Source organism: Pan troglodytes, chromosome 14 (genome assembly GCF_028858775.2).
Source record: "Pan troglodytes isolate AG18354 chromosome 14, NHGRI_mPanTro3-v2.0_pri, whole genome shotgun sequence".
Lineage (NCBI taxonomy): Eukaryota > Metazoa > Chordata > Mammalia > Primates > Hominidae > Pan > Pan troglodytes.
This window is the reverse complement of record NC_072412.2, coordinates 106,830,004-106,842,883: the sequence shown is the minus strand read 5'-3', so window position 1 is coordinate 106,842,883 and position 12,880 is coordinate 106,830,004. Positions and strand designations below refer to the sequence as shown.

General features: G+C 40.0%; 1 protein-coding gene across 9 annotated transcripts in view; it reads left to right on the top strand.

Moving 5' to 3' along the window:
- NALCN (sodium leak channel, non-selective) overlaps positions 1 to 12,880 on the top strand; it is a 363,838-nt gene that overhangs the window by 179,892 nt on the left and 171,066 nt on the right. For all 9 annotated transcript variants that reach the window (XM_024348325.3, XM_001149573.6, XM_009427188.5 and 6 more), the window contains one exon: positions 6,224 to 6,415. In XM_024348325.3, coding sequence (XP_024204093.1) covers positions 6,224 to 6,415 — 192 coding nt within the window. The remainder of the gene's footprint in view (positions 1 to 6,223; positions 6,416 to 12,880) is intronic.

Below are 12,880 nucleotides of genomic sequence, written 5' to 3'. Positions count from 1 at the left end.
CCTCATTTGTTGAGTTATATCCTGAAGCTTGGCTATCATAAGTGACATGGCTGGGGCAAGAGATAGACATGTTTAAAACTCTTGATACAAAATGTGCTTTCCAAACATTCCTGTGATTTTAAGCTCTTGTGCACTGCTCTCTAGATTCACAAAGTTATCATGGCCATTGAGTACCTACCTTAGGGCATCATTGCACATAATTATAGAGAATATCCTTTATATCAAAACAACAGCATACCTTTTTTACAAAGCTATTAAAGTAGCCAAATTAAGAAAATTGGCGTTGCCTATTTCAGCAAAGGTACAGTATAAAATATATTCAGGGCCTTAAAATTGCTATAGTCTCTGACATGCCATTTTTCAGTAAAAAGTTAGAAAATAACATTTGTGTGCAAAATATTTATTATAGAATTAATGAGAGAAAAAAGAAAACTTTAAAAGACAAACATTTGAGGAATAGCTTAATAAGTCATAACGCAAATTTAACCATAAAATTATAATTGTGATGAGTTTTTTATAACTTAGAAATATGACTGTTTTATTTAAATGATAAACAGCATAAATTATATACATAACTACATATATGTATGTATATATTTATTATATACATATGTAAAATACCTATAAAATGGAAAAAATGACTAGAGAGAAATAAACCAATTTATTACAAATTATTAATCATCTCTAGTTTCCTACTCTTGTCATCATGTCTGATTTTCCTACTAGTCTGTTTTTTACAAAATATCTAATATTAGCCTGCAAGGCTGTAACCATTTTATAGATAGATATATGATAGATAGATAGATAGGTAGATGATAGATAGATAGATAGATAGATGATAGATAGATAGTAGATAGGTAGATAGATAGTAGATAGATAGTCAAATCACAGTGAAGTTTGCAGTTTCAGTTCTGTCTTTGATTTTGGATTATTCTGTAATTGGTTCTGTTTAATTTATGTTAATGATTAGGTGATTTTCATTTGTATCTCTCTATACATGGCCATGCTTCTCTTTTTCTAATGTATTAATAATGAATAAAAATGATCTCAGTTAATTTGTGGCTAGAAAGTAAATCTCTTAAGAAACTTAGGTGTCACAAGGGTTTTTGCAAATTTGCATGTGGAGAATCCACTGTACCAGACAGAGCGGCTCTTTGTATAAAGGCCCACACTGGTCTTCCCTATTGGTCCTCACACTTCTCATTTCCATCAACCTTTCTTTACTGTGTTGGCAACAAGTCTTTCCTTAGACAATTTCATATTTCTCACATTTCAATGAAGTAATGTTTAGTGCAAAGTGGCTTCCTTTAAAATATTAGTTATCTGTTAGACTAACTACTGATGTTATTCATGTATTTATTCAAGTGATATTTCTGAGCTTCTACTATGTGTCAGCCACTGTTCCAGATACTGAAGATGGAGCAGTGGACAAAGCAGAGAGGGTTCCCATTTTATGAAGCTGAAATTCTAAAGGCAAACAGTTCACAAAGAAGTACACAAAGGAATGTGAAGTACAAGTACTGGAAATGTCTTAAGGAAGAAGTGTGCAGGGTGAAAAGTATAGAGATTGTGTAGTAGGGGCTATTTTAGATTAGTTGTTCATAGAAGCCCTCTCTGAAGAGGTGAGGTTTGAGCAGAGACTGAATGAAGTGAAGGAGCAAACCGTAAGGAGGTCTGAGGGGAAGCATTCCAGGTGGAGAGAATCACACTGAGCATGTCCTGAGGTGGGTGCATGATTGATGTGTTCAAGGAATAGCACAAAGGCCAGCGTGGCTGGGCTGCAACCAATGCAGGGCAGCATGGCCTGTGGGAAATCATCAAGTCTTGCAAAATGCTGCGGTTCTTACATATCGGTATCATCCTGATGATATTGACTGGTGCGTCTTGTGAATTTTCTGTGTGGCGGGCACCTTGCTGAGTGCATTGTCTAATTTGTTTCTCATAACAAGCCCTGAGATAAGGACTGTATGTGTAAATTGAGGTCTCAAGAAATCTGTTGACTTGCCCAAGACCGCATACCTAGCAGGTGATGGAGCTAAGACTTCTTCCCAGCTGGGCGCAGTGGCTCACGCCTGTAATCCCAGCACGTTGGGAGGCCGAGGCGGGTGGATCACGAGGTCAGGAGATCAAGACTATCCCGGCTAACATGGTGAAACCCCGTCTCTACTAAAAATACAAAAAATTAGCCGGGCGTGGTAGCGGGCGCCTGTAGTCCCAGCTCCTCGGGAGGCTGAGGCAGGAGAATGGCGTGAACCCGGCAGGCGGAGCTTGCAGTGAGCTGAGATTGCGCCACTGCACTCCAGCCTGGGCCACAGAGGGAGACTCCGTCTCACAAAAAAAAAAAAAAAAAAAAAAAAAAAAAAAAATTCTTCCCAAGAACTTGAATTTCAGAGTTCATATTCTTAACTATGCAATTTCTACAGCATCTCACTACAAATCAACAGAGTGACCTTTAAGAGAAGGACTCAGAAATGTGACCAGGAAAATGTGTTTTGGAGACAGAATGTTCTGAAGTGCTTATCTTTGAGAGTATGGTTTACTTCATGTTGTATCTGTAGGAACACAAAATCAAAAAGCTTTATAGGGTAGATAGAGTGAAAAACCTACTGATCCCTGAATAAATGAAAAGGCACAATTAGACTCACTGACAGGGATTTTTCCTTTCTAGGAATGCAGGTTTAACCCTTTGAAAATGCTGATCAAATCACCAATCTGGAAGTGGTATTAAATAGTTCCATTTTTTTCAAGCTGTTTACAGTTAGGTACTGAATTATTTATGTCTGAAAATAGACAAATCTGATAAAAATGTGAAATCTTTCCAGATTATTATTCTGGAAATTAATACGAATGTTAATACTTTAATAGCTCTTATGATAAAGCTGTTTGCTTGTTCTTTGTAAAGATTATCTGAGAGTAATATGTCCTGATTTGGGAATGTATGTTAAGAATTACAGCAGGATGGCCGGGCGCAGTGGCTCACGCCTGTAATCCCAGCACTTTGGGAGGCCGAGGCAGGCGGATCACGAGGTCAGGAGATCGAGACCATCCTGGCTAACATGGTGACACAAGGTCAGGAGATCGAGACCATCCTGGCTAACACGGTGAAACCCCGTCTCTACTAAAATTACAAAAAAATTAGCTGGGTGTGGTGGTGGGCACCTGTAGTCCCAGCTACTCGGGAGGCTGAGGCAGGAGAATGGTGTGAACCCGGGAGGTGGAGCTTGCAGTGAGCCGAGATCGCTCCACTACACTCCAGCCTGGGCGACAGAGTGAGACTCCGTCACAAAAAAAAAAAAAAAAAAGAAAAGAAAAGAAAAGAAAAGAAAAGAATTACAGCAGGAAAAATTGGTAGCTGCACCATGTGGTATGATGCTTAATTTGAACAACATAATTTCTTACGTATGTTTAAAAATTGCAAATTAGCATGAAGGAAACATGCTTTAGTCATTTTTTTTCAATTGGTTTACTTACATGCTGTAAACCATATCATTTGCATTCTGCAGACAATAGGAATAAGACTGACCACTCATACTTCCTGTTAAATCAAAGTAAATGCAGTAAACGTGGTTTCAGGTATGGCAAAATTCAGAGGCCAATATGGTGTCAGGGGCTCAGTGTATGTCTTCACCTACCTTTCTTCTGTTGGTGTGTCGGTGTCATTCTTAAGCTGGTTTTCTCTATGTGAAGGCAAAGATGGCTCCCAGGAGCTCTGTTAAGAGTTTGTGTGACTCTTACAGCAGTGCCCATTGGGGATAAAAAAAAAAAAGAAATAGAACATTTCTTATTAAAGGCATCCAGCAAAAGCCCTGAGGATGACTCAGATGACTGTGAATACTCTGGCCAGATCTGGATCATGACGGGTGGGGAGTCCTTCTTGCACCTTTGTACTAAGGATGGGGTAGGAATGATTTGCTAAAGGAAAACCAGGCAGAGTTGAAGAAGCTAGAGGCACTGGAAAGCCAAAAACAAACAAATGTTATTTTAGACATGTAAAAATTAAAATCTAATTTTTAAAATTAGATTTTATTTTAATTCTGTTAAGAAACAGAATTAATTTTCTGTTTCTTACTGTATTCTAAATACACTATTCATCTTTAACAGACAACTCAATCTCTTATTGACATCAAAAAATCTTGGATGATCATTGTATAAACTATATTTCATTTATGCCAAGAATGCAATTTTCCTATGTTAATATCTCTGAATTTGGGAGCTGTTATAATCAGTGGTGTGTTATACTTTAATTGGCAGCATTTTTTTATTTCTTAGAGCTACATACAAAATTGATGACATCTTAGACTTAATGAAAAGTTGTATTTTTCACACTATATACTTCAGCTTTTAATTACGTACTAATTTATACATACTAATCATATAAATATGTACTTAAAAGCTGTGTCTTTGTGTTATACTCGCTTTGTAATAGTAGCCATTGAATCCTATTTGTCCAACACAAAGTTTGGCACATAGTAATCAATAAAGGTTTGTTAAACAAATGAGTGAATAAATTTGTCAATTAATTACTTTTTTTTTTGCAAATGTGAGTATGCAAAACATCTAAATATATCTGTATATATTTAGATGTGTGTGTGTGTGTGTGTGTGTGTGTATACACAGTCATGCATCACTTAACAGCAGAGATACATTTTGAGAAATGCATTGTTAGGCAATTTTGTTGTCGTGTGATCACAGAGTTTACTTACACAAACCTAGATGTATAGCCCACTATATACCTAGGCTATATGGTATGGCCTATTGCTCCTAGGCTACAAACCTGTACAGTGTGTGACTACATTGAATACTGTAGGCAATTGTCACACAAAGGTAAGTATTTGTATATCTAAACAGAGCTAAGTATAGAAAAGGTAAGTCTTATAGGACCACCATCCTATACGTGGCCCATACTTGACTCAAAAGTTATTATGCGATGCATGACTAAAATATATGTAAATATATACACACACACACATACATGCGTGTATATATAGAGAGAGAATAGTTGAGTACATATAACAAAGATCCAAAAATACAAAACTTACATAAGACAGAAGTTTATTTCTCTGCAGCAGTTGGTGAGTATGCAGGGAAAGCAGGTGGCTGTGCCCCCCATGGTCACCCAGCCTGTCGGGTTGGACAGGACCTGTCGTATTCTATGCAAGCCTTCTATTTCTGGTCCAAAGGGGCTACACTATTTGTTTCCATTTCCAGGCAAGAGAAAGGTATTTTAAAAAGGATTCAGAGAAAGTTTAACTTAATGCACCAAAACTTGTACAAATCATTTCCTCTCACATTCCGTAGGTCTGAACCCAGTCCACTGGAGACAGCTAGCTGCAAGGGAGACTGGAATGTGTAGGCCATAGCCCCAGGCAGCCACTTGCTAGGTTAGAATTCGGAAAGTTCTGTTTTTTAAAGGAGGAAAGAGAAAATGGATATTGGGGTGATAATCTCAATAAGAAGTAAAGATTCTTGGCAAAAGTTTGCTTCTTTTTCCATTTCCTTGTGATTTTCTAATAATACCTAGGAAAATATTTTATGAGACAATGACTATAACTAATACAGGTTGAGTATCTGTATCCCAAATGCTTGGGAACAGAAGTGTTTTGGCTTTCGATGTTTGTCAGATTTTGGAATATTTGTATGTATGTGCATAATGAGATATCCTGGGAATGGGACCCAAGTCTAAACACAAAAATTGTTTATGTTTTATAAACACCTCAAATACATTCCCTGAAGGTAGTTGTATGCAATATTCTTAATAGTTTTTTTATGCATGTAACAAAGTGTGTATATATTGAACCATCATAAAGCAAAGGTGTCAGGTGTAGAATTTTTCACTTATGGCCTCATATCAGCACACAAAAACTTTAAATTTTTGAGCATTTTATGTTTTAAATTAGGAATGTTCAACCTGTATTGAATTAAAGGTTTCCTTGCATATTTGAACGTTAGAAAAATATTAATTTTATTTCAACAATACGTACTAGTGAATATCATTTTGTATAATCATATAATATGTTAAAACACTTAGTTCATCCATTCATTTGGGATTTATTGAGCTAGACCAATGGTTATTCTATTGTTAATTTTAGTCACTAGATATTCAAATAGAGAGGTATGATTTTCATAAAGCACTATAAAATAATATTTTAGTATGAATATATTTAAGATTCAGTGTAAATAAATGATCATATGTGTAAATAAATGTTTCTCTCTCCCTTGATAGGTTCTCCGAGTAGTTCGGCTGATTAAGATTTCACCTGCATTAGAAGACTTTGTGTACAAGATATTTGGTCCTGGAAAAAAGCTTGGGAGTTTGGTTGTATTTACTGCCAGCCTCTTGATTGTTATGTCAGCAATTAGTTTGCAGATGTTCTGCTTTGTCGAAGAACTGGACAGATTTACTACGTTTCCGAGGGTAAGAGTTTTAAAAATGCAGTAAGTTAAATTCATTGTTCTTATTTTAGTAATAATGATTAACATCAAAGTAATTTCACTTTAGTCATTCAGAAGTATTATCCTATTTTTGATAACTTGGGATAATTAGATTTTAATATTTAAAATTGTCTCTTCTGCAGGGTGCAGGTGTTTGAGACCATTTTCAGCATTGTCAGATTATATATCAATTCTAAAATTCTGGAAATAATCTAATAGAGTTAGATGCTGAAACCTGAATGCTAGGGTTCTTAGCACTTATAAATTAAAATACAGCAGAATTTTAAAATAAAGCTTGCATTTTTGTGTTCAAGAGAGTTAACATATTTTTAACGTTTTATAATTCATATATTGTTATGTTAGTCAGAATCTAGAAGGAAGCTTTTGATTTTCAATAAAATAAAATTCATAGGCTCTTCAGATTTTAAATGTCTCTCAGCTTTCTCATTAGAATTCACTTAAGCTAAAAAGGAAGGTAGAAATCAATGGATCCATAAACAAAAGTCATGTAGGAGGTACAGCTCTTAACCAGAAGGACCTTGAAATTTAACTCTATGTGTACTTAGAAACATAAAAAAATACAATGACCAGACAAATAATGTATATATTTTTACCCTAAGTTGAAATAGTAAGGCCTATTATATGGTGTATTAGTCCATTCTTACACTGATGATAAAGACATACTCGATGAAACTGGGTAATTTATAAAGAAAAAGAGGTTTAATGGACTCACAGTTCCACGTGGCTGGAGAGGCCTCACAGTCATGGTGGAAGGTGAAAGGCACATCTTACATGGTGGCAGGCAAGAGAGAATGAGAGCCAAGCTAAAGGGGGAACCTCTTATAAAACCATCAGATCTCGTGAGACTTATTCACTACCACGAGAGCAGCAGGGGAGAAACTGCCCCCATGATTCAATTATCTCACACCTGGTCCCTTCCACAACACATGGGAATTATGGGAGCTACAATTCAAGATGACATTTGGGTGGGGACACAGCCAAACCATATCATATGGGAAGAATAATATTGGGGTAAAAACAACATATATTTTTAAAAGTTAAGCTTTGACAGCAAAAGGGTCTGTACTTTTAATGGATAGCTTAGCTTTATTTTAGGGATTTTTAAAAAAATCCTATGCTAAATTTATTATTTGAGCTACCAGTGTTGGAATTCATCCTTTTATAATGCAGATTCTTCATTCATGTGCCGCCAAGGATTTGTCGAGTGCCTTTAAAGCATCTGGTCATTTAGGTCATCATGGGGACATAAGTCCTCAAGAAATTCTCAGTTGAGGGGAGGAACCAGTAGGTAAGCACAGGGCACCACAGGCCTTGATGAAGGCAGACACCAGGTGCTCTGGGGACACAGAGGCAAGGCCGATTCCCAGGCATGGAAAAGTCCAGAAAGGCTTATGGGAACAGGTGGCTCCAATGGCTGGATGTAACCAAAGGAAGTGCAAGGGAACGGATTCCCATCACAGGAACAGCATGTACTAAATGTCTGAGGTGAGCAAATCCTTCTTCCAGAACTTAGCAAGAACCATCAATGGTAAGAGGAGGACAAAAGGCCAAGGAACTCTGAAGTCGGTTGAAAGTGTGATCGTATCTGTCATGCCAAACTCCTATCAACTCTAGTAGGGAAGGCACCAGGTTCAAGAGGCTGAAGAAGAGACCCAGAGCCAGCAGATGAGACATGGGGTTTCATTGAGGGCTTACATACAGGGGAGGGAGTCCAATGCTGGCTGGCTGGTCAGGAGAACAAGACCTGCTTGCAAAATGCATGCAATTTACATAGCATTTTTACTTAGCACACTCCTCCAGCAACCTCCACATGGAAATCTTAATTCACCCCAGACTTGGGGCCTCAATTCCCTGTGTATAGCCAGTGTTCCACGGGAGGAGATGGGGGCTCAGATGTTCCTCATCAACAAGGAGTCAATCTCTGGGTTGGCCACTCCTAGATTCCCTAGCTCAGAACACACATTCAGGTGTGTCTGGCAAGAAGGGTCATTCTCAGGGTATGCTTGAGTTATTGCTTTCAGGTGCACTTACATATGATGTTTAAGTGCTGATGAGAGAGGGCAAGTAGCTAGTGAGGTTGCAGATGGGTGAGATAAGGAGGATGATGGCAAAGGTTCCTGCAGAGGTGGGAGAAGGCAGTATCCACAGCAAGAGGACAAAGATTGGCCTTAGACAGGTGTTGAGCTGACAAGTGTCGAGGTGATCCTCAGGACAGCAAGCCAAGCTGAAATTTACAATCAAGACTTTGTTCCCTCACTGCAACAGTACAGGCAGGAGGCAAAGGTAGGCACCGCTCTCCAGCGTCCGGAGGTGTTGGTTAAGGGTCAGGTGGATCAGCAGGCATGGGGGAGGGAGGGCTCTTTTCCTTGCTAAGCAGTCCTGAACAAAAGGTTCCAGCCATTCCTGCACCTAGGGAGGGGAAGCATAAGGAAGGAAGGGATAGGAGAAGAAAGGAACGGAGCCAGCATGGAGGAAAGTGCCTCAGCTGGGCCCTGATCAGGAGGCCTCTGCACAGAGGCACCTGGTCTGGGACTGCAGCTATGGCCATGATCCCAGCTGGCCTGGCAGGGCAGAGCTGAGTCATAAATTGCAAGTCCCTCCAGAAATGGCAGTGCCCTGGTCATGCACCATGTCTAGGGTGGGGATGGCAGTGGTCCCCTGGGAGGTCTCCCAGGCAAGGCCTTGCCATTGCCTGTGATCAGGTCTGAATGGATCACACATAGGATTTTGGCCAGGAGCAGGACTCCTGGAGAGGAGGCTGGAGGGAGGCAAGCCAAAATGATAGCCACACCATTAGGCCCACCTTCTCTGGGTCTGCCCCTTCACTGGGTAAATAAAAAGATCAGCTAGCCATCTTTTCCATGGGAACAGGGGGATGGTTATTGTAAGAGTTAAAGAGGTAAGAAACACAAAAAGCAGCTCAACAGTCAAAGACAGATTTATTTTGGAGAATAAACTTTAGAGGGGCTTCTGGCCAATTTTGCTCAAGAGCATTCTCTCTTACAGACTAAGGGTATTTAAGGGTGTAGGAAGTGGGGAGCTTATCGCAGGTTCGGAATGTTTCTATGTGAGGGAAAGTTTATTGTGGGGTTGGGATTGGGATGTCTGGTTGGAGGGGAGGCTGTCTCGGGGTTGGCGTGTTTCTGGTCAGAGGGGGTTTATCTTAGGGTTGGAATGTTTCTGGTGATGCTGACATTAGGCATTAGGCTGATGTTTGGGCGCTTGATTTGGGTGTTTTTTAATCAAAGGGAACTTAAAATGGTGGTGTTTCTCCCAGACGACGATCTCCTGCTCTGTCAATCCAGTCCCTACAGTTATAGAAAGGAAGAGGGGTGGTATGTTCTTTCTGGCTACTTCCTGCTGAGTGGAGGGTCAGAGGGTTCTTTGGTCTTGGGTTGATTGTGGGAGTAATGCCATCTGTAGATGTTTTTAGGTAATTGTGAGATGTCCATGATCCTGTCAGTTAAAAAATCTTTGAAAAAGGTGAATTAAGCCAGGTAAGCACATTAGTCCTAGGCATATTATTAGGAGAGGGCCCAAGAATGGGATGGTCCATGTTAGGATTTTGTTTCTAAACCAAGAATGTATTTGGTTGTTTTGGTATTCCTTTCACGTTTTAGCCCTTTCTTCAAGTTTTTCAGCAGCATCTCTTACTAGGCCTGATTGGTTGAGATAGAAGCAACATTCCTCACTCAATGAGAGGCAGAGACCCCCTTTTTCAGCCATTATAAAATCTAATCCCAGTCTATTTTGGAGGACTGCTCCAGGCAAGGAGTCTAATTGGTCTTCGACTCTTATAAGGCTTTGGGCTATATCTTTTAATAAATCCTGTAGTTCTGTTGAAAGAACTTTAAAGTATGTTAAGGAGTTGGCCAGTCTGCCTGTTCCCAATCCAAGCCCGGAGGTTATACATAAGGCGGCCATTAAAGGAATGACTTGGATGCTCCTCCTTTTTCTAACATATTGGATGAATGGAACAGGTGAAGATTGATTAGGAGGAACTAGTCCAATGGAGGGAGAAAGATAAACTAGGGTACAGGTTCTGGTCTAGTTGGTGGGGAGAAAAAGATATGTGTTGGTACCGCACAAAAAGAACAAGCCTTTGTCATAATGCAGGCGGAGATAGGGAAAGAAAATAAGCAAATTAAAGATGGGGTGTTTTTTCTTTCCTGCGGTTTTTTACTCCAGGTGGACAAGGAGGAGGCCAGGGAGACACCCACTATAGTAGAGATATAAGAAGAGTTATTTTTTACACATTTAATGCAATCGGATGTTGCACCATTGATATTGAGCCATGGAAAAAGTTGGGCACTAGGGGCAGCACAAGTTAGGCAGGAGGCATTGGTTGAGGGAGAGGCTGTAAACTAGCTGGTTGCAGAAATGCTCCATTTGTTTCAGGTGATACTTGGTAGTCAACGTGACTACTTTGATGGTCAGAGGGGTGTTTAACAATGATAGTGTGATTGCATTGGTTAGATGTTAAGGACCCTACAGGGAAATTTCCCTCCGAGGCTGAAAAGCAAAGTGAGGCTTGTTGTAAAAGGGGGGTGTGTTTAGTTATGGGCCCTTCAATGGGAGGGTCTTGGGGCTTAAGGCATTGTAGAGAGTTGTAATAGGTTTGAAATATTTTGTTGGCCTGATTGGCCCTAGAAGTGAAATAATCTGTGAACAGGGTGTTGGCTCTTTCAAAAAAGGAAGCTCCTTTTGGGAGTTTATAAATTAGGGTTATATTTCCTGTTAAAAGGTCATAAAGGGGTGTAGGAAGGGCTGTGTAAGCTGAGGAAGACAGCGATAAGCATATCCAGCACTCTGGAGCAAAGGAAGAGTTAGCTTGCAGCAAGAGAGATTGTGTAAGGTTTATAGAGCATTCTAGTTTGAGAGCAGTGAGGAGTGATTTTATTGGTGAGGTTGATATGATTAGGGAATTTATATTGAAAGAAACAATCAAAAAGAGAAAACAGTTACTTGGGTAGTAGTAAAGTCCTGGAAAGTTCCTTGAAGCCATAGGTACCATAGAACCGTCAGAAACTGATTAGCATGTATAATGGGAGCTTCGTAAGGGTACCACTGAAGGTCTGTAGCAAGGTTGGTTAGGAAGCAGTGAGAGTTTGGGAGAGAAAGAGACATAAGCAGCTTATGTGGATTTCTCTTCCTTTTCCTCCAGGATTTAGGTGAGGCGAAGGGAAGTGGGTCCTGTGGAGACAGAAGAGAAGGCTGAAGGGGTTTTAGATTTGGTTGTTTGCGTATGTGGTGAAGGGAAGTCTGTTTTCTTGAGAGAGGTATAATGAAACCAGCTGGGGAGTCCCTGGAGTTTTGCTGCCGTGGGTGTAGTAAGGATGATCTGGTAAGGTCCTTTCCATTTAGGTGTGAGGAGGGAATTGGGGCTAGGACTGGGATCTTTTATCAGAACCCAGTCTCCTGGCTGTAGGAAGGGATTAGAGGAGTTGGCGACCAGTTGTGGCAGGTGTTTGTCAGCATATTCCCAAATGAAATGGCAGATGGTATGTACAAGAGGGGAAATGAGAGGGGTTGGCAGAGGTGGGGCTTGACCCTGAGGTGGACCAAAAAGGGCAAGTGGTCTCCCATATGTGAGTTCAAAGGGGCTGAGCATTAAAGGTTTATGTGAGAGCACCTGAATTTTTAGAAGGGCTAAAGGCAAAAGTGTAACCGAGTCTTTATGTGTCTGGAGTGAGTACCTGGTGAGGGTGTTTTTTAGAATGCCATTCATTTTTTCAACCTTTTCTGAAGATTGAGGTCGATAGGGGATGTGTAGCTTTCAGGTAATTTGTAGGGCTTGTGCAAGTGTTTGAGTAATCTGAGAAATGAATTCAGGGCCATTATCAGATTGAAAAGAAAGAGGCACCCCAAACCTGGGGATGATTTCTGTTATTAATTTAGAGGTGACATTAGAGGCTCGTTTGTTGGTTGTGGGAAAAGCCTCAAGCCATTCCAAAAAGGTATCAACCAGAACTAAAAGAAATCAAACCCTTTTTACTGGGGGTATATGGGTAAAATCAATTTGCCAGTCCTGTCCTGGAAGGTATCCCCTGGCTTGATGGATTGGGAAAGAAGAGTGTCTAGTGTTGGAATGGGGTGAAGCTTTCTGGCAAATAGAGCATTGATGGGAAATGGCTTTTAACTGTTCCTTTATATCTGGGGTTATGTGTATATGGGAACTTAAGAAGTGTTGTAGAGGGGAATGGCTAGCATGGAAGAGGTTGTGAATGTCCCATAAAAGAGTTGTTTTTATCAGGGTCAGGTAGGACTAATTTGTTTTGTATGAACCAGTTTGGGGGGTTTGAATTGTGCCCCTGCCATGATTAGTTGTTGTGTTTGGTGTTCTGGATAAAAGAAGGGGATATGTTGTATGAGGGGAAATAAGTATTGGGGAATTGGGTGATTGGTTGAGACATGTTTTGCCCAATAG